Genomic DNA, 22,841 nt, shown 5'->3' with positions numbered 1-22,841 from the left:
GAGCCATGAGCATGATTAAAGGAATTGAAAAGATGCCTGATAGTGACTGAGCTCCCTGAGTCTAACAAAGAAGATGAAGGGGGTGCCTTGATTACAATCTAGAAGTACTTACACGGGAAACAAACATTGGTTACTGGGCTCATCAGTCTAGCAGAGCAGTCTAACAGGATGTAGTCATTGGAAGTTGAAGCAGAAATTCAGACTGGAAATAAGGCACACATTTTTTAAGTGAGAGGAATTAACTGGAACAATTTACCAAGGTGGATTCCCCATCGCTGACAGTTTTTAAGTCAAGATGGGGTATCTGCTCTAGGAATTATGTTGGGGAGTTCTCTGGCCTGTGTTCTACAGGTGGGCAGACTAGATGATCACAGTGGATCCTTCCAGCCTTGCAATCTATGAATCCATATTACTTGGACAGCAGCTGGATACACTTGCACTAAACCACTCAGGCAGTTCTATAATGAACAACTTTATACTCCGTTCTGTGCTCACATTCACAGGCCCAATCATCTTCATGTCCAATCAAGTATAATGAACATTTGTGCATGACAACATAATGGACAAGAGTAAAACTCCAGCAATCAGCCCCAGAATTTGAAAAGGAACCCTGTAAGAGAAAGAATGGGAAAGAAACACAGACACATACAAATTTTAAAATTTTTATTCAACAATTTACATCACTTATTGTCCGTCAATGTATTTGATCTACATAATTTTCTGGGTTTTTTCCTGATAAAGTAGTAAATTTGGGTAACTTTTGAAGACCTGTTGGTGCAATATAGAATAAATGAAATTAACATTTGAAGTGTGAAGTATGACATCTTCAGTAAAGATATATCATGCCATTACAGCTCATGGACATTATCTATCCTTACATTCCGTGACATCACTTTGTAACATACGAGGCTGTAACAGCCTGCACTAGATACAGCGACAGCAGGTATTTACATAGTACACTAAATTCTCTAGCCACCCCTCTCACAATCTGGAAAATGTCTACGTTTGTAACTGGGTACACAATATATTAGCCTATCTGAAATTATTGGGAAGGGGACAAGAAAACACAACTATCTTTAACATTGTGTGTGATAGTACATAACTACCCCACCACCACCACCAGAGAGGGGCCATCCCTCTCAGACATGAAGAGGTAATTCAGCTCCTGAACAGGTAAGACACAGGACCTGCTGTGATTTTAAAATACATACCAGGAAACTGAACCGAAATGAGAACCATTGACAGGTATAGGAGGGCAGGCTGTTGTCCATGCAAGATACCGCCTGCCATACTCCTGTAGTTCTGCTGTGAGAGACCACACGTATGAGCCCAACTTTTTGGGGGCTGTAGTATGCAGCTGAGTTTAAAACCGCCATTAACACTGAAATATACAGGAGGGATTGTTGTTTTATTTTTCCCCTAAGTAAACACGTTGAGAGCCTCCAAGCCACTTGGTGTCCAAGCCACTGAAGGCAGTAAGTACACGTGTGACAGTCGATAGAAAAGCAGCCCTGTTTTGTATGGAAAAAGCTCCTGTAAAACGAGTACAAATTTCTGCCACAGCTATGGGAGCACAGGGAAGAAAGCTGTTTGGGATATGTTCTCTTACACAATATCCAGCCGCTCCTACACATCAAGGGCCTGGGCTAGATTACAGAAGAGTTTTCCAGGATGGTTCAATCAAAGCAATGTAGCACGTCCACACGTCTTCATAAACCACAGTAAAATCACAGGCAAAATCTTGACTTCCTGGAGATCAAGGGGATTTTTGCCATCAGCTTCAGTGGGGCCAACGTTTCACCCACTTAGTGCATGCATACCGCAACCATTAAACCAGCCAAGCCTGTACCTCTTGGCTTGCAATATGGGCAAAGACTAAATGGGGTTTTAAAGTTGTTTTGCCTCTAAACAACTTACAATTAGCCCACCCCACATTCGTTTAAAAAACTCAGCAAACTGGCTGCAAGACAATATCCCATAATCAGGGCTGTCATTTCAAATGGGATCGAAGCGCAGCAAATGTAAACTGATTAGCCATCGTCCTCACTGCAACTTCTCAGCTTGTGTGGAGATAACACCTCCAGTCACATCCTTAACAGGAAGGACACATTCGCTCGGATATCAAGGGGTATATCCAGAAAACTGACACGCCACACCCTCTCCCTCCTACTTAATCACTAAATTAGGCTTCTTAAAAAAACCAAAAAAACCTTCAGGCTACTAAAAGAAGCGCCAGTTTTCTGCTAGTTGACTGCTAGCAAAAAACTGCAATTTTATGTCACGCCCTCAGAGATGGTAAAGCTAACGTATGCAATGATAGCCCAGGAAAGCAAACAAGAGCAGATAAGTCACTTCTGGTAATGAGACAAATTAAACTTTCAAAACATGTGCATAGCTTTATTCATCTGTTCAGGACTAACCTTTTCACGGAGCTTCAGCGAAACCCGAGTGTGCAAAATGCATTTCTAAAAAGTAATGCAAGCAAGCTTTCACATTTACAGTGGCAGAAGTACAGAGAGGCTTAAAACATAAAACTCACACATTAGGGAGCCTGAATCTAGAGAGATGCATAAGTGGAGAAAACAAGAATTGCACAGGTTTATATTCTGAGTCAATGGTTGCAAACAAGCCATTTTTTATTTTTTTAAGCAAGGTGCATTTTCTTTTTTCCTTTACAAAACTCAAGGGAAAAAAAAACAGGAGGAAAATCTGGCCCAATAAATGGAATTTTCAGCCTCTACAGAAAACCTGAATTCCAGAGTGAAGTTGATTCCAGACCTTCCACAGTTCTGCAGACAAAGTATTACACCTTCTTTTGTTAATAGTGGGAGAACAGCAAGCCAGGTTTCCTTTAAACACACACAAATATGGGTCACTTTAAGAAAGGAAAGGTGCCATATCAGAGGACTTGAATTTTCCCTCAAGCCTGTAAAACAGCCACTATCCAGAGTCAATTTAAGATTATGCCCTCGTTTTGACAGCTGATCCAGCTGGTTACTGAGAACCATAGCCAATCCTGGACTGCAGAAGGGGAAGCTCATTATACCATACAGGTAGGTGAGGAGCCCAGAATCACCAAAGCAAAGCTCCACAACAACTCACTAGTGAGTTTTGCAATTTGAAATACATTTAAACAAAAAAAAATCAAACACATGCAAGGCACATTATATCAAAACAAACACTGGTCAACAAAAATACAGGGCTGATAAACTAATGAAGAAGGCAGAGAACCCTGCTATATGATATTTACATACCATATTGCAGACAGTTTGACTTGTGTGTCAGAAGCATGATCACGTACAACTTCAGACCCCTCAATTCTTTCCTTACCCTACAGAATTTTGGGGTTTTTTTTTTTGTTTTTGTTTTCTATGAATAGAAAGATCAAATAAATTCCCTTTAGTTCTCCAGTAATCTCTCACTCAATGGCATGTAAACTCTTCTCCACAGAATTCAGCTTTGTGTAACTGGTCAGTCACAAGTGACTATGTACTCTTTGTAGGATAGGAGTGGGATCTGGCGGAGAACTACAAAAGGTGAATAGTTCTGGTACTACTTTGCCAAATGGAGCCAGTTCCATTATACCAGAGACACTCCCTTCCACACTAACCTGTATACCTTCATTTATTTTCAATCATTCACATTTTTGTTTTGTAGATAGAGAACAAATCTCAAGGGCTCTCAGCACTAGTTGACCATTGGAAGTTGGGAAAAAGAAAGCTAACCTCAGATGCCAGCTGGGCTCCTCCATCTGCCTGGAAGCAGCCTGAGAAGACACCAGGGAAAAATAAGAGTGCTTTACAACTTTGGGAATGCAGAGCTGCAATTGGCTATGGAGATCAGATGATTTCTAATCCTGCTGGTTAATCCTCACCATAAATTTCACATTGAGATTAATCATTAACAAGATTATTTTGCAAAGATCAGCGTTTTCCTCCCACATGGCTAAAAATAGAAAAAACACCAACTAGGACAGAATATGTTTCAGCTAGAATCTTTTGACCCACGGTTACTCTCAGCCATATTCCCTGTTCCAACCCAGAAAGATACACATCTCAGGCATTTGCATCACCTTTCCAAGAGCAGTCTGAGGGAGGGATGATACACAGTGTTCTTTGAAATTAACAGTTTTCTTTTGCTTGCATTGCATAGTAATTCACTTAGATGGGTCAGCACCAAAGTTAGTTACACTCATCTCCCAAACCCTGGTATAATCAGATATTTCGGTTTCTTGGTTATCCTGGAATTAGTGGCTGTGTTACAGGAAGGGTCAAACCGTCCTAGAAGAACTATATGGTCATGTAAAAAGTGCATCACATTCTTGATTTTCAGAGTTACTGATAGCAGCAGTAGCATTAATCCATGACATGAACAACTGTAGATTCATTCTTAAATGCAGCAATACGTAATGAAATGTCTTCAAGGTCACAAGACAGTCCTTCTCAAAGGATAAATGAAAGTCAGACTAACAGACCAAAAGGGATACAACAAACTAAAGAGGCATATTCTTATTTACATATTAAAACAAAAATATTGTTAAAATACTGAATCTTTACAAACATCTAAGCAAAAAAACTATGTATTTTAGGAATAAAGCAGAAACTCCTAAAGCAGTATCCGGTTTTTGGAACCCCTTATTTAGCACCTGAGGAAAGACTTATGGAAAGCAGACAGTTTTTAAGAAAACTGCAAGTTCAACATTTGCTGACTGTTCAATATGTTCGCAGCATTCAATTTTCATACCACAGGAAAAAAAATGGACATTTTTTTAAAAAGAAGCTACTAAACTCATGAATAAGGCTATAGAAAAGGGATACTGCTATGTCACAAAATGGCTTTAGAACTCTGGATGCAAGTGAAACTTTCTGATTAACAGTCAATGATAAATACAACTCAATAACCCCCAGTGAAAGCAAAGGTATGACTTTTATTCCTTTAATGAGATTTCCATTTCACAACAGCAACCCAACACTCCTAGCCGTGCGCTGCTGTGGAATTATTATACTCTGCGCACAGTCACTCACAGTGCACTGCAGAGTTGCAATACCGCACTCCTGGGCAGTCCTGGACATCCCACTACTTCTAGTGTCATGCTGCTAAGTTATACAACTTCTGAGGACTTTAAGTAGGATACAAGGAAGCCAGCTTTACCCTGGTGGTGTAATATGCATTGGGCAAATTTTTGAAGCTCTGTAATCTTTGTAACGCAGTGCGTCTGCAGGAGCTGGAGATCTTCCAATCCTTTGCATCAGTCCAGATTCATGGTTCTCAACTGGTTTCACTTTTTCCACATGGCCATTAAGCCTATCACGCCAAAAGCCAGGATTTCTATCCACTCCCCCACCGTCCCCTCCTGGAGCTACTCCACACTAGGTTAGCAAAGATCTTACAACCAGAAAGTGAATCTTGCCTTGTGCACCTGCAAAAAACCCTCATGCACAACAGCTTTCATCGCATTTAGCCTTGCTCTCTCCTCTCCTAAACCCACTCACCTCTTCCCTGGTAAGCAGCCTCAGTAACAAAAACAAACACAACAAACTTACAAAAACCCCTAGAGACAGGGATACTGAAAGCACCAGACACTGTAGCAAATTCTTGAAAATGCTATCACCAGAAAAAGCAAGACCTTAACACACAGGAACACTATTAGCTATGTACGAGTTGTCCTGCAATCATTATGCATGTGACAACTTTCTGCCATGCTACTTTACTACTACCACCACTGCCTTTTAGCAGCTGTTCATGAGGAAGGTGCATTTTTATTAAAATTGTGGGCTTTGAAAGCAGTGGTAGAAAAAACACTAATTGCCTATGAAAGTGAGAGGGGACAATTTCCATCCGGCTGAAGATTGTTTTATTATTATTTTTTTTAAATCCAAGTGGAAAGTGATTTTCCTTTCAATTAAAAATGGCCTGTTCTCTCCACAATCCCTTCCCCCGGCCACTGAATACACGATAGTGTTATAAATTTAACAAAAAATGGCTTTTCCATATTGAAAAGAAGTCTGCAGCAATTATATAAGGCAAACAGTCAGATTTATAGTTCAAAATGGATTAGTGACAAGAGCTCAACCCGGCCTCGCCAAAACTGGAAGCCATCTGCACGATGTAGTTACTTCTCAAAGGTGCACTCCTGATCAGCTAAGCAACTGGCTTCTGAAGCTGTAATCAGGCGCCCCAAATGACAGAGCTGGGAATTTATTTTTTAAATCAAAGACAAGCCAAAAACTTCTGTGTAACTGCAGCACTGCCAGTCTGATGGGATACAAAACGAGCCAAGCATACAGGCCAACGTTGTCACAATGAAAGGATAACAATCTCCATCACAGAAGGGAGGAGCACTGAGCAATTTTTAAGCCACTCCTTGGAGGGGACAAAAACACACCTCAGTCCACCACAGAGGAATATCCACGTGTTTATTTTGGTACACATTCAGGTTTCATTTGTGCAAGACACATTACAGCTAATACCCCAACAAAACCTGCCACCAGAGGGATGAGGAAAGGAGAGAAGTGGCAGTCTCAGATTTTAGTCAGGAGGGAGAGGGCCGACAGACACACGTACATCTTGTGCGGGAAAAATTACTCAAATAAATATAAAAACTTCACCTGGTGGGGGAAAGGGGGAGGTAAGGAGTAGGTTGACTCATAGGGCCTACAATCAAAACAGAAAAGTTAAAAGAAGCCTTTAACCTGAATTAGTATCTTCATAGCTATTAAAAAAATAGATCATGATTTCATTCTTAGTGCCACTTTCCAATACTACACTTATTTTAGGGTTTTGTTTTAAACTTATTTTACTCAGTGTAATGAAAACAAATGGCACAAAATAAATACAAAGTTCATTCTCCAAACATTAATAAAATGCTTGCACCCCACATTCATTCAGTTCCTAGTCTTTGTTTCCCAGATCCTTGCACGCACCCACACACGCTGTCTTTCAGTCCCCAGAACGGGAGAGGGTCGCACCGTTTCTAGGCTATATTTGGTTTATGCTACAGTACTAATACTCTGAGTCCAAGGAAAATTCGAGACCTATCAGTAACACAATAGCATCGTTTAAATGGGCTAAATTAGTCACAGCTGAATTTCAGTTTTTATAAATTTACACAAAAATAATCAGAAAACAGATTAACTCGTAAGATTTTTTAATAAGTGCTCAGTAAAGAATTGTGTGAGGACTTAAGAAGAAAGACTGCAGACACACAGAGAGGGTTAAGTGTTACAAAACAGCACAAAGGAAGTTTATTCCATGGTCCTGCCTGACCCTGGGCAATAAAGTTTATCAAACCTGTTGCCCAGAAATACTGCCTTTGTTAGCAAGCCAGAACTACAGGGCTCCCAGAAAGAGAATTTCCTAACTGCTTAAAGCCAATCGGACAACCAATGGAACTTGCAAGGGGAGGAGTCAGACAGTGAAACATTAAGAGCTGAGATGCTCAAAAACACAATGGAGAGAACTGTAGAAGGTGTTTCTGCATCAAATACCAATGGGACAGGGGAAAGGGCAGTGACAGTGGGGTGAATAAAAGCAGGGGGAACAAAATGTTTAGAGATTGTTATTTTATTCGGTTTCTTTTGAGAACTTATTTCATTATTTGAAAGAAACTGGATTAGGCTAAAATGAGTTTCCTCAATAGTCAGCAAGACTAAGACATATTTCTAAACTCTAAGGGTCAGATTCCATTTAAAAGTTATTGCTGTTCAGCTTCTGCATCACACCAGCCCCCAAAAGCGGATTTTGGGGGGCAGAGGTGCTGGCACAGCTTTATACCCCAGGCAAGCAAAACAGGGATTTGTTTTTTAAATGGAATCCAGCCCTTAAGGCGACAAGTGATTACACAAGGCAAATCAATATAAAGCGGAACTTTAAAGCCTGTAAAACAAACTAGAGACTTTGCCATTGACTTTTTTTTTTTTTTTTTTTTTTTTTTTTTTTTTTTTTTTTAAAACCAACATTTTTCACCTCACTCTTAAGTCACATTTTCCAGTTTGTTCAACACTTTAAAGCTCAAGAATGCATCAGTTCTCTTTCACAGAGGAACTGACAGTGATTCCAACTTTTGGCAAGCAGTCAGGAGACTCAACAGAATTAAAAAACAGGAACATGGGAGAACTGATACAGGGCACATCTGTAAACATATTGTATATTTGAAAGTTACAAACACCTGTCAAGGTGATACAGTTTATAGGTGAAATAGAACTATTCCGCAACTGGCCAACCACAAGTTTCTGAACCTGGACTGATACAATCAGTTATTTATTACTATATATATATATTTATGTATAATACATATATATAGCTTTTTAATACATAAAATGGAGTAGGCAATCCATAGTTATACTTTTAAAACTAAGCATGGCAGAAAGCGAACAATCTTAAAAAAGGTACAGGAAAAATTAAAGTTTCTTTGTCCCACTATGAACCTGAGAGCTTCATTGAAGAACAACCTTAATAAAAGCATGAAACAATTAAAAAAAGCATGCTACATACTCTAATTTTTTTTCTTTTTAAGAGCAGATACATCTAAGCACAAAGAGTAGGCAAAAGTAATGGGGTTATTTCCTTCCCCTAATGCCCCATGGGATCCAGTCTAATTTTACCAGATGCTAACTCCTGTCAACCTAAATACCCAGTTATTTCGTGGCCGGCAGTCAGCTGTGAACATACAAGACTATTTAAGAGTTGTGTATGTGTGGAACTTGGACAGGCCAGAAAACTTGTTTTGTTTCACTAATGATTAACTGCTCGGTCTTACATTGGACCCCAGGAATTCTGCACCTTTAAAAACATAAAAACAAAAACAAAAAACCTCAACACATTTTTAACATGCTACACACAAGCTGCAGCGCGACAGTATGGATTACACAATTGGAGCCTGCACTCTCTTCCACCTTCTCTGCAATTGCCAGAAAGCTTTCCTTTGTTTGGATTTTTTTTTTAATTTTCATTCCTTACCCCACCCACCCCCATTTTGCTCTTGTAATAAAATATATTTTAATAGATATAATGAGAAGCAGCAAAAGAGCCCAGAAATACAGACTGCATTAAAATATAAAAGAATATTTCCAAGGGCTGGGACAGAATTCCCTTATCCATTGTGTTCAGGGACAAATGGGAAAGGGTTACAATTCCCATATTTTTTTTTCTTTTTTTTTCTTTTTTTTCTTTTTTTTAAACATTTTTAAAGAGAAAAATAATTCAAGAAGGGTGAAAGTTAGCAGAACCCAAACAATTTCTCTTCGGGTTTTCAGTGAAAACAGGAAAAAAAAGCACATTTAGTGTAGAGAGACAGACAGAGCAAATATGAAGCACCTACAGTTGAAAGCAGGAGATATATATATATTTATATATATGTATATTGTTTTTTGCTCCCAGTGATACAATGGCATAAAAGTGTGGGAACAGGGTTTTTCTTCCATATTAAATGCCTAAACCAATTGCTTGTGTTGCATGTTGTCTTTTAAAATGACACTCGTGAAAGAGCTCTTCAGTTGTAATAGTCCAAAATGTAACCGGAGCCTTGTCAACTCTGTAAAACCAACGTGTATCCCAGAATTGCAGAATTACTATCTTTCCCCCCAGAAGAACGATGCTTTAAGACAATTTTCTCAGCACCTGGTAAGCTGTTTTACTCCTGGCAAGACATGCAGATTATATTCACTGGAAAAAATGAAACCCTGCAAACTTCAAGGCGTTTCTCCAGCATTCTCGCAGGGTTCAAAGTAAAACAAAATAAAACAAAAAGGAGGTGGAGGGGGGAGGGGAGATGAAGGATGGTGAATCATCCTGATTTCCCTGTGATTAGTGTATCACTACAGTCACAGAACAAGAAACAGAAACCTTGTAAAGTGGAAATGCCTCTCCAACCGTCACTGTTGCCCATGTTGATGACAGCAGGAACTTTAGAACCAGGCTTGTGAATTGAGTCTGTATTCACTTGCATTCACTCTTTAAACAAAAACAAAACAAAAAAACCTATTCAGTACCGGAGATTAAATAATCGTGTGTGTAGTCTGTTGAAATAAATGTTCAGATTCCTTAAGAAGTCGAATTACTTTCAGTCGCCATTTTTTTAAATAACTATATATAATTTGTATATATTATCCTGTGATTCTAGTTATGGTTCCTCTGCTGCACTGAAGATTTAGAAGGAGCATAAAAGCCTTTTGTCCCCCGTGAACAGCATTAATGCTGCAGAAAGGTTATAACAGGCAGTCTTGTCCTGCTACCTTCATTGATCTGGACGATCCATGGCTTCATCATATGTGATTATCCTTTTGGGATCTGAAAAGAAAAGTTACATTCAGCTTTAATTAAACTGTTTTCAGGTTCAGAAGCAGAAGATATTCGTGGGCAGGAGACCCTCAAAACAGCAAAACACTTCGCTAACTGTTCACTTTTCCCCTCACTGAACTGCCACAATTCAAAAGGCAGTTTCCTCTTTGCTCTGACATGTCAGTGATCTACTTCCTCTACACAAAAGAGCTGTGCAGTGTTCCAGTGGACTCCCAGCAACAGCACCTCCAGCCAATGCATTCAAGAGCCTAATTGACTCCACACAGATGAGTGCTTGCTCTCAACATTCGATCAGTGCAGTAATACAGCAAAAGTACAAAGGTCTTCATTTAGCATTCTTCCCAAAAGTGAAAAGAAACTTCATTTTTACAGCTGAAATCTGGATACATATGAAAGTTTAAAGTTGGTATTTGGGTGAAGTCTGACACCAGCAATTACAAAAATAAGGGAGTTATTAGACCGAGCCTGATATTTTTGTTTTTTTTACATTTTGCCCTTCATGATGTGGCTTACAGCCCAGATTCTCGCCAATCCCGAGCACCCACCTCTTCAGCTAGAGTCACTGGGAGCTGCTAGCGGTCAGCCAAGCCCCAGACATCTCGCCCTCTGACTGCCTTTACTCAGGACACTGCTTCACAATATGATAAACCAAGACCGACTATTACTAGTGTGATCGGTTTTATTTTTTTAAATTCTTACCTTGCTTTTGCAAATTCCAAATAGATTCCATTTCTGTGAAGGCAAAAGAAAAAGAGTGTTATGCTTTCATTTTCCAGACTTAGCACTGTACTAGAACTGTTGCACTGAAGTTATCAGACAAAGGGCCAATTTCTGTCTGCAATAACACTGAAGTTAATGAGGCTACACTGGTGTTACAGAAGGGAATTAGGCCTGAATTATCTGGTAATAAGAGGCCTAGAAGCAGCTGTAATGCAGCCTCAGAAGTTAGACAAAAATGAGATGCGTCACTTGCCATTTTCTAGTCTTACAAATCACTATCTAACTCGAGGTTTACTATACTGACTGGAACATCCTTGGAAGCAACTATTACAGCCTCTACAAGTAGCTTGAAGTGCTGATTTTTATGAGTAGACAGTTACAGCATGTATAATTAAAACTGCCAGAAAAAGTGAGTTTCTCCTGGTTCACAGCACAAGTCTGCTAAAGCATGGCATGCATAATGGTATTTGACTAAGATCCCCATGAAACCAGTAAGAAGCATTTCTGCAAACGTATCAGAGAAAGACGGCTTGTCTACTCTTGAAATGTTACAGCTGCACCCTGCAGACACTACTTCCTGTCTGCACAGGTAATCCACCTCCCCGAGAGGTGATAGCTGGGTCGATGGAAGAATTCTTCGGTTGACCTGGCACTGTCTATGCTGGGAATTAGCTTGCTCCAACTATGCCACTCTGAGGTGTGTGTTTTTCACACACCCAAGTGATGTAGTTAAGATGACTTCATTTTCTAGGGTAGACAGGCCTGAGATGCAAAAGTTTGCACAGAAACACCAAACAAGTTGCCCAGCTACCTGCTCGATGCAGCTTTTATTGCAAAAGCATCATGGAGCCCATTTAAACAAATGCTCGTTAAAATAATGCACATTTTCTATTTACCTAACCATAACAAAGAAATACAGTGAAGCTCTTTTAAATGAATATCTCCTAAACGAGTTCACATACAGGATACCAGAAGGGAAGACACAACACAAAATGTGACTTCTGTAAGGAAGCCAAACTATATTTCAGAACAGATCGAGTCCTCCTGAAAAGAAATAAAGTTATCCATTTAACAGGTTTTTACTGTATAGCTAAAAATATTTACAGAGGTTTGTGTGTCTTAATATTGGAAATGTGGCTGTTGTACTTGTGGGAAAGGAGCAGACATGCTGCAAAATAAAAGAAATCAACTTTAAAAATTATTTTCCGAGAGTGAACCCAGTAACCGTGATAAGCGGGATGTGGATCAGAAGCGGGCAGGAATTAGCTAATGGACAAGAACAGGTAAAACAGCAGCACTAACACGAAGGATGGAAGTGGGGGTCTACAAAGGCTGGAACTGGGCAATGAGAAAATCAGGCAGCATGGGAAGATGGGGGAGAAATACCTACAAAATCAATGGATTGAACCTAGAATGTGCCAAATACCACCTCAATCAATTGCTTTATGATTGCTTCCCATCCCCCACCTGTCTCTTGTCTGCTTATATGGCAAGCTTTTGGGCATCAATAAATTCACTGAGAATTCAGATCATGTTTAGGCCTTCTGTAACAAACCTGGTCACAAAATTATACTAGGCCTGCTATTATCATGTCATGAAAACAACAGCGATACTCTGAACTCATCAAACGATAGTCAGTGCTTTACAAAACATTAACTAAGCCTCAAAACGGCCCGAGAGGCAGGTGCCATAAGTGACCACTCTCTTCAGTGAAACGTAGCCTTCCAGGAGGCGAAACGAAGCTTCTACTGAAAGTGCAAAGCAGCCCTGCACTTCCCCATTCAAAACGACAAGTTGGATGCATCTTTTCCTAGCTGCTAAAGAACATCACCTTTCCGAACAGCCTTCTCCAATGGGGTGGGGAAGGAAAAAGGAAAAGACACTTTGAAACCACGAGCCATCTTGATAACTACAGAACAATTAACAATTTACTATCCAATAATGATTCAAATCTGTTACATTAGAACAAAGATAAGTTCAAACCACTTAAACTACCACCCTTTCATACCTCCCCCCCACCCCACCCCCCCAAAAAAAAGAGCAGGAAAAGTTATTTGCTTCTGCGCTTTCATTCGATCCTAACTGCATCACATGCCACAAGAGTGAAAGCTAGATTACAGCAGAACACGTCCGACATTGGAAAACAGGCTCACAGGAATAAATGAGAAAGGCCAAAAGTTGTCAAATGTCTGATTTAAGGCCTTGTCTACACTACAGTGTTCAGTCGACGCAAGGTAGCTTACGTAGCTGGAAGTGTCTACACTAAAATTTCGCTCCTGCAGATGTAACTGTCCAGCTACATTGACTTAACTCCACCTCTGAGAGAGGTATAATGTCAATGTCGATGCAGTCAGGCCAACAGTGCCAGCGCAGATGCTGCGTTGCTTACACAAACTGTCACCAGCTTTCAGAAGCCATCTCCTAATGCCCCACACTGCCAGTACAATCAGTCCTGGCGAGCACGTGCACTGCCGACAAGGAGCCTAGCACGGACAACCGAAAGAACGCAATTACGACGACAGCTGTACACTGACGTAACTCAGGTCGACGTAGTTTTGTTGTGTAGACATGACCCAAGAGAAAAGAATGTAAAAGGACACAGCTTGCTTAAGCTATGCCCACACTTGAAACCCTGAAGAATGGCCATATGGATCAGACCAATGGTATCCTGTCTTCTGACAGTGGCTAATGACTGACCACTTCAATGTGGACACCTTCTACAGTGATGGAGGGGGTTCTCCTGTCACTGTGGGTAATCATCCTCTGAGAGGTGAAAGTTAGACTAACAAAAGAATTCTTCCATCTACCTAGCTCTGTCTACACAAGAGGTTAGGTTGGCTTAACTAGGTCTCTGAATGATGTGGATTTTTCACACCTTGAGACATAGCTACGTCAATGTAACTTTTCAGTATAAACCAGCCCTTCGCCTCCGAATGTGATCTCTCTCTTTCTCCCAAAAAGGACAGGTAGAAGGGAAGGGGGATATTAGAGCAAAGTATCCTGTAAACCCTGGCTAGCTTGAAGTAATGATTACCGAAGCCTACAGTCTGACAAATCCAGAAGAATGAACATAATTCACAACCTCATCACATTAGTCTGAGGCAGACTGCCATAAACCTGGAATTAACTATTCTGACAAGGAATGGATTTAAATGCTAAATAAGAACAAGCACACGTGCCTATCCTTTGACTGATCCAGAACACTGAAATGCAGTTACCCTCTACTAGCTGAGCATTTTATCTACCTGCTGAAACACTGTTTCATGAAGGAACAATACTTCTCTCCAGCTAGTTACAAGAGAACTAGTGAGATTAACACTTCAATTAATCTTCATGTTGGATTTTTTGTTTTACAAACTTTTCCTGTAATGAACCTGTGAGTTTTCCCTGTAGTTCTGGATTATGTCACAGGTTATAATGATCTAGAACTATTTCTAAAGCATTGGCGCAAGATCCTCATTCTCACACTGATTATACAAATATCAGTGCCTCACTGATTGGCCCTTCATATCCGGCAGTTCTACAAAATAACCTCTGTAGAAAACCCGTTCCAATTAACCAGGACAAAGACTATAGGGGTGAAGGACAGAGAAAAAGGATGACTGCATGATTTGGAATGATTAGCCTACAATTCTAGACATTCTTCAATAGGACGATTTTCCTGCTTTCCATTCTCTCTGCATTGCGGGATCTGTTTTTAGACTACTGCTCGTGGTCTCTGGAACTGTAAGAAGCTCCTCAGACACGATTATAGGAGCTGATGAGCTGTAACTTCTCCCTGCTCCCCACAGGATTTAAAGCAATGACACGGCTCCAAAAAGTTTCTTTTATTTCCACGCTCTCCTTTCCCTAGATGAGATTTCTTTAACACCGAGAAATACAAAGGAAAACTTTACAAGGAATTGAGTAACTTATTCCTTCAAAGTGAGAGAAGCCACACACACTGTCTAACCAAAGATACACAGTCAGCTCCTGCTCCAGGACTACAACCCAAAGACTACAAAGCCTCAAGAACTGGTGATGTGTGCAAGGGGAGAGACATACTGGATTTGTAGAAACAATGACAAGTGAAATGGTGCTTTTTCACCTCAAGGGACCCACAAACCCAAAGAGATTTCATTAGCAAACCCTTCCCAGAGAACAAGGAAGGGTCAACGGGTCCCTCGTCCTCCCTGAGGTCTCCCAAACTTTGGGCTCTCCAGGTCCCTGCTCCATAAAGCCCTTAAATTCCACTGGACCGGGGTTCAGCTCTGGCCGGCAGGAGCTCTCTCCTCCTGCTGACCTTGTGAGATGTCTGGAGCAGAGCATTCCAGCAGTGTCCAGTCAGACAGCTCAAGATTATGGAATTACTTCTTCTTTGTAGAAGCCTAGGAAATCTAGCATCATGTTATCAGTTGGATCTGCATGGAGACACAGCTACATGGATTTCAATGTGCTTCCCAAGCCTCACACATACACGGCTCTAACGACATGAGATGAGCCTGACCTTGTGGGGGACGGAAACCTGGATAGGATTATAACATAAAAATGGATACTTAACTGCCATAAAAGCTCCCTCCAGACAGCATGCCAGGGCCCACAAGCTTTTTATTTGAGTAGTGCCATGTGTTAGATGTTTGTTTATTTCAATTTACTATGTCAACCATAAACATCCTGCCTGAAACAGAACTAAAAAGGAAGCTAGGGAGAAGGAGGCTTTTAATATCAGCTTCCCTGTGGTCTGATTTCTGTCCCTACTTGCTGGTTGCAGGGATTTATACTACATTCTGATTTTGCATAGGAAACAATGCAGAAGACTAAAACTAAGCAGCATGGCTCTTCAGTAACTCTGTACCACAGTTGTAGCCATTAGCTAATGGATCCTGATAAGAAGGAAAGAGACAAAAGGGGGGAGGGGAAAACAGCTGTTTTCTCACATTCCGGACCCCCAAAACAAAGTGTCAAACTGAGACCTAATCTCTTCCACCTCACAGAAGGAAAAGTAGGTTTTTGGGTTTTTTTAGAAGCAAAAGACAAAACTGCTGTATTCACAGCTCTTCTATTTCTTCTGACCTAGTTCACCATTCCCGTGAAAGCCACTACTGGCGGGCCCACACAGCTTTGCTCTACATCCCATGCTGCTCTGGTATCTTCACATGGTGCAGCAGAGAAGCAACAAAGCAGGACACTGAGAGGAACCCAGGGGCAGGAAAGAACTGTGAATATAAAAACTTTAGTTTTCTTTCCCCACCTCTTCTGTGGTCTTTGCTACTGTGCAATGAGACAAATTCTTCCTTTAGCTAACAATATTCTTACTACACAGCTTTCCATCCCAAAACACATCCTACAGAGGAATCCCTGAAATGACCTGGAACATGGCAGCTGTCTTAACCAAACAAAAGCTACAATACATGACAGTTTAATATATGAAATACTCTTTTTAAAAGGAAGAATTTAAGCAATCAGAACATAGTTACTTCAGCTAAAATATAGCTAGGATAACTATACCTTACTCTTTTCTTTTTAAACAAGGACAAGGTGCCACAAAAATCAGTAAAAATCACCATTTTATCTCATTTACAGAGATGCCACTCCAGTAGCCCCTAACGCTATGCTATGACTGGGTCAGCGTTGAGGCCGAGGGAAGTGAAGCCGCTTGCTTAGTCAACACCACCTCCTGCAGGGTTGTGTTTTTTTCCAGACTCCCATTCAGAAATTACTATCCAATCTCCAACCATCTAGCAACTGGGCCCAATATTTAGCTTGCAAGATCTCATTTAGCTATACTCTCTGATCACGTAGTTCATTCCTTTTACAGTACTGCAGTACACATTTGAGACATACGAGTTGTCAGCAAAGACAGGTTGTTTAGCTCAACCTGAAGTTGTGTTTGTTACAGAAATGACTGGTTGAAATTCTAGGACCAGTGTTATGCAGGAGGTCAGACTAGATTATCATAATGATCCCTTTTGGCCTTAACATCAACGGAACTATGGAGGCAAAGGAGGGAAAAAGACTTCTGTAGAGAGAAGGAAGGAGGAAAAAATATATGCACAAGCAAGCACTGCCATACCTTTCAGCATGCTTCCAGCGCCCTGACACCTGTGTGCCTAACAAACTGAGGATGGAAAAAGCACAATGGGTACATGCAAATGGGTACACCAATCATTCCACTCCAAGAATTTCCATATCCAGCAATGCAGTAACAGATCATAGAATCAGAGTTGGAAGGGACCTCAGGAGGTCATCTAGTCCAACCCCAGGCTCAAAGCAGGACTAACCTCAGCTAAATAATCCCAGTGAGGGTTTTGTCAAGCCGCAGCTTAAAAACCTCTAAAGATGGAGATTCCACCACCTCCCTAGGTAACCCATTCCAGTGCTTCACCACCCGCCTAGTGAAAAACTTTTTCCTCATGTCCAACCTAGACCTCCCGCCCTGCAACTTGAGACCGTTGTTCCTTGTTCTGTCATCTGCCACCACTGAGAACACTCTAGCTCCATCCTCCCTGGAACCCCCTTTCAGGTAGTTAAAGGCTACTATCAATTCCCCCCTCTTTCTTCTCTTCTGCAGACTAAACAAGCCTAGTTCCCTCAGCCTCTCCTCATAAGTCTTGTGCTCCAGCCCCCTCATCATTTTTGTTGCCCTCCGCTGGACTCTCTCCAACTTCTCCGCATCCTTTTTGTAGTGGGGGCCCAAAACTGGACACAATACTGCAAATGCGGCCTCACCAATGCCGAATAGAGGGGAATAATCACTTCCCGCCATCTGCTGGCAATGTTCCTACTAATGCAGCCCAATATGCCATTAGCCTTCTTGGCAACCAGGGCACACTGCTGACTTACATTCAGCTTCTTATCCACTGTAACCCAGGTCCTTCTCTGCAGAACTGCTGCCTAGCTCATCGGTCCCCAGTCTGTAGCTGTGCATGGGATTCTTCAGTCCAAAGAGCAGGACTCTTATATAAGAAAGTGCATCCTGCCCAGAAATACAATGTGGGCCGGTGCTTAGAGCACAGGACTACAATTCATGTGCTACTCCCAGTTGTCTATGTCATTTTACTGCTGTGTGCCTCAATTTTCCCCATTAAAAAAAAGGGGGTAACACCTTTCAATTGGAAGCTGAGAGTCTTAATCATATTTTGTAAAGCACTTTCAAACTCACAGAAGGAACATACATGTACAGAAAGTATCATCAATATAACCATCCCGGCTTTACTAGGACTCAACTACCAGGTTTATTAGATTAAGATAGAGGACATATTTGAGATGCAAGCCATCAACACCTCTCTCTTTTCAGGTTGATTATTTGCTTGAGGAGAGTGCAATTTTTCCCCAACAATTAAATCCAAACACTAACTATTCACCCATCAGCACAAATATCCCCCAAAACTAGAACACAAGTCAGGCTTTCAGCTTCTCGCCATTGGGAGATAGATAACTGCCCTATTCCTATTAAGTAAACATGGAACTATCAGGGACACTGGGAAACTGCACACGACAAACAGTGGCAGAAGTCTGGGGGATTTACCATTATTTTGCTGTTCTTCCTACTCCGCAACTTTATTTGCTAGACATTTTATTAGAGTGGTTTACTTCAGTGCTGTGGTCTGACTGTAGGCCAACAGAAAATAAACAGAAAATGGTGCTGGTATTTTCAACCATACATACAGATCACTGACTATGGCCTTAATCCTGTAACTGGATCTGGGTACACAGACCCTTGCACCAGTGTGGAGCACCCCAGTTTCAATAGGGCTCTGCCTGGGCACCCACCAGGATTTGATTGCACGATCATGGCCTTAAGGGGTAGCTGTATGTGAGGATGAGCAGTATGTCTCCACAAAATGCCAGCTCAGAAAGCATGCTCCAAGCTCTGCTGGAACCCTTTCAGAACAAATGCAAACATACAGATGAACCATGACACAGCAAAATGGAAGACACTCAAATTTGGACTCTGGTTTCCACTCCCCAAACCAGGAAAGGCATCTAGTGGGTACTGAAAGGTAATATGCAAGCTCAGGTTCTTCTGGCAACCCATGTCACATGATTTACATGGCATCTATCACAAGAGCCATCCACCTATTGTCTTCAAGGCAGAAATCAAGATGTCTTGAAATTGGCATAGGAGAAGGTAACTTGAGAAATCAAGAAGGTACCTGGGAAGGAGGTTGAGGCACAGAACGCCAGCTCAACCCAAACACATCCCAGATTCATTGTATGACGGGGGTTCCTGCTCTGGATGGGCCAAAACAAAAGTGTGTATAGGTGTGGGTGGCGGGAACAGCCAGAAAAGAAAAGTTGCATGATTATTTTAGAAATGCTTTGATTCTAGTTAAGTGCTTATTTCTGCCACTGACAATGATTAACTCCAGCATACTAAAAAAAAGTTAACTTCAAAGCCTGGCTGAGTTAGTATCGCCTTCGTAGAACGTGGAAGGGGAGCATTCATCACCTCTACTGTTGCAACTACTGTTTAGCTGGAGACTGTCTTGCACAGTTGACTGAAGAAAGAGAGAGATCTAAAGAATCTTGGTAACACAATGGCTACTACATTTCTTTAAAAAAATATTTAAAAAAAAAAAAAGGCTTAGCAAAAACAAAAATCCAAATTTGCAATTATTGCAGAAATCCCCAGACACGGCAAGATAAGGCTTGTCTGGAACTTTAACAACAACATTCCCTTTCCCAAGTTTTCCAGTGTCACTGGTTCTCTCTGAAAGGCTGGCTAAGATTCAAGAGACAACAGATGCAATGAACAAGAAATTCTAAAATTCGAAAGTTCTGCTTCAGGAAATTAAAAGAAAACCCAACAGAATCCTGAAGACCTAGATAAAAATAAATGGATGAACACTATGTTATTCCCAGTGAGAATACTAGCACATAAAGCGTTAAGAAATGACAGGCTGATGACCTGGAATTTTGGGAAAGGGACATAAGCAACAGTTTGCCAGAAGGAACACCTAGCTAACTGAGCTCGCAAGAAGAGGCAGGGAGCTTGTGAACATTCAAACTCTTCTGACCAAACAAGAAGGTCATTTTAGTCATTGTGTTCTACTGGCTCTTAGTTGTAAATATTCGTCTCATGTCTCAGACACCTAGCTCTGTTTTTAAGAGCACACTCTGAAGTGTTTTCTGAGACAGACAACCATAAGATAAAACAAGAAGAACAGACCAGGTGAACCAGTGAGGCCATTGCTGAGGCTTTACACACCAACATCAGGAAGTTTTGGAAGATCTACTTACCGTGCATGGGTTTAAAAGGTTAAACACACAGACAGGCACCAAAGGTAAAACATCTGCTAGCTGTTACCCCTACCAACATCACATACATTTACCCACACGAATGGGGAAGTGAGTACCTTTAGTATAGCTTGAATGAATAAATCAAGTGACTGCTAGAGTATTTTAAAAACTATCTTCCTATACGCTCTGGATTGTGAGCAAGAAGGCCATTCTTAATATAGTACTGATCAAGACATGCAACCTTTAGACTGAAGGACTGTATTTTTCCAAACCAATTAAGAGAGCTCCATTAGGAAAGAAGTTAAACCATTACCTTTAGTGTGATATACAATAGCAGCCCTCAGGTCAAAAGAACCCCAGCTATCTTTCCTTTCTAGGCCTCTCTGGTACCTCTGATCTTTGGTGGAGGCTAACAAATTGTTCGTAGGAGAGGCCAAAGGATTCTCTATTTCATAGTCCTTTGAGAGGAACACTAAAGCACCGTGGCTACTGGCGTCTGCCGTTTGCAGGTCACCTATGTGATGTGGCTCCACTGACAAGACTCCAATCTCACTAACAGTCCCAGGCTTTATAATACCACTAAGTATTTGAGGGCTAGTCCGTTTTTCCAGCTCATAAGCCTTAGGAAACACAGGTTGTTCAGTTCCTGAGGCAATGATTTCAGCACCCTGTGAAACCAAAGTAGCAGGATATTCCCCTTGAAATGTCACTTCCATTATTTTATTATCCACTGATTTCCCAACAACAGTCTCGGGACCAGCACTGGGCTCATTTATAAACGATAAACCCCACTGATTCTGGAAGATATCCCCCAGGTTCTGCTGATTTGTCTGAGATGGCAGATCTACCTGTGCTGCACCCAAAAGCACAGTTTGCATATTTGAAGGATAGATAAAAAGGCTAGACTTCTTTTGTTCAAGGGCTATTGAAGTTGTACTTATGTCCTGATGTACTGACTCAGAAGCGATTGATGTTAAAGTACTAGCAGCAGTTGTGAGCAGTGGCTGGGTCCCTGGAGAATATACATTTCCATCAGTCCCTGCTAAAATTGGCCCATTCGAAAAGTTAGCAGAAGTAACAGACTTCATAGCAGACATGGGGACTTGAGACAGTCGACTTGGCGTTTGGGCCTGAGTTTCTCCAGTAGATGACGAAGACGATGAGGACGATGTAGATGAAGATGGATTTTGAGCTGCTTTGTTGAGGTTTTCTTTAACTTTGCTTGCATAACTTATTTTAGGAACTATTTTAGCACTGCTGTTATCCACTGGAAAAACTGGAGGTGGTTTAAACAGGGTCCACGAGTCCTCTTTTGATGCAGCTGCTGATGCATGCTTCCCCTTGGGCCGGTCATCAAACTTTTTGCTGCTAATCCCAGGTTTGGCATCAGAGTTTTTTCGTTGCACCTCCCCTACCCCAGTTTTCCCACGGCCTGCTCCTCCAGCCCCAGCTTCATACTTCCAAACAGGCTTAGTATTGTCAACTCTGTTCCCCTTTTGTTCACTATAGTCGGTCTTGAAACTCTCAAGTTCCTGTTTTAAGGATGGGGTACTGATCTCTTGTTGCATTATTTTCTCCTGCACTAGATTCAAGTTCTCACAACCCTTAGCACTGTTACGCCTGCCTTTCCGTTTCTTAGGTGTAGTATATCCACTCTCAGACTCACTACCATCGTTATCTGCCCCTTTGCCAACATAGCCATTAGTGATATAACCAGAATTATTCGTTACAACACCATTTGGAATAGATACTGCCTCTGGCTTGTCTGAGGATTGATTTTCTCTAAGTTTATTCTCATAAAATTTCTCATTCTTTTTGTCCATACTGTTTTTCTGAATGAAGTTCTTGGGTTTGATTCCAGTTTTCCCAAAGGTGCTGGCCTTAAGAGTCTGCTTTGAGTTTACATTAGTGTCTACAAGTTGCTGGCTGCCATTCAGTACCCTGGAAGATGGGTTGGTTGTTTCATCAGAGCACAGGCCCTTTAATGATACTTCTCTTTCTCCCACGTTACCGTTCAGCTCTCCATAACCTAAAAAAAAATAAGCAAAAATAATAAAAAGACAAGAATTAAAATGTGAAATGTTAAATTTCTGATTAAAAAAGCTATCATTAAACCCCTAAGCATAACCAGCTTCCTCAAATAGGCTTTTTAAAACAGTGATGTGTCTACTCTTTGCTATATGAAAGCAGGTCCTTACCACTTACAGACAAAGTAAAGCACACTCTCTCACCTCAATGCAAGGAGGTAAGCACAGAAATCCAACTAGAAGGACACACTCCTCTATTGGCGGTAACATGCAATAAGATATCTAGCATGACTCTGGGCTCTTTACAAAAATCAGACTATAACCCTTTGCATCTTACTTTCTTCACTCTGCATCTAGGAAGCAATCAGGCTATTCACAATGCTGAAGAGAACTTAAGTGCTATTCTGGATTTCCAGGTCAAGCAAGAGGAAAAAGTCACTCCCAAGAAGCTACGACTGGATGGCTGGGCCTTCCACCTTTGCACAGTCAATTTCCTAAAACCCAGCCTATTAGGAAGAGGACCAACTTTTATAATCTCCTGCCATCTCTAAGGTCTGCAATACCTGTTTAGAA

The 22,841-nt window shown here is 41.2% G+C and overlaps 1 protein-coding gene across 2 annotated transcripts in view; it reads right to left on the bottom strand.

The window, feature by feature from the left end:
• Positions 1 to 673: 673 nt before the first annotated feature.
• NUFIP2 (nuclear FMR1 interacting protein 2) overlaps positions 674 to 22,841 on the bottom strand; it is a 29,222-nt gene continuing 7,054 nt past the window's right edge. Inside the window, exons 3-6 of one of the 2 annotated variants that reach the window (XM_067565906.1) lie at positions 20,555 to 22,270; positions 10,999 to 11,031; positions 10,233 to 10,287; positions 674 to 9,951 (exon numbers count right to left, since the gene is read on the bottom strand). In XM_067565906.1, the coding sequence (XP_067422007.1) occupies positions 10,235 to 10,287; positions 10,999 to 11,031; positions 20,555 to 22,270 (1,802 nt within the window). In that variant the 3' untranslated portion in view covers positions 674 to 9,951; positions 10,233 to 10,234. Of the gene's footprint in view, positions 10,288 to 10,998; positions 11,032 to 20,554; positions 22,271 to 22,841 lie in introns of both variants that reach the window. The other variant, XM_067565905.1, reaches the window with a different exon arrangement.

Source organism: Emydura macquarii, unplaced genomic scaffold, assembly GCF_026122565.2.
Source record: "Emydura macquarii macquarii isolate MOO-44397 ecotype Brisbane River unplaced genomic scaffold, CSIRO-AGI_Emac_v2 contig_2699, whole genome shotgun sequence".
Taxonomy (NCBI): domain Eukaryota; kingdom Metazoa; phylum Chordata; order Testudines; family Chelidae; genus Emydura; species Emydura macquarii.
Note: the sequence above shows the minus strand (reverse complement) of the source record. Positions and strands in the feature narration are given on the sequence as shown.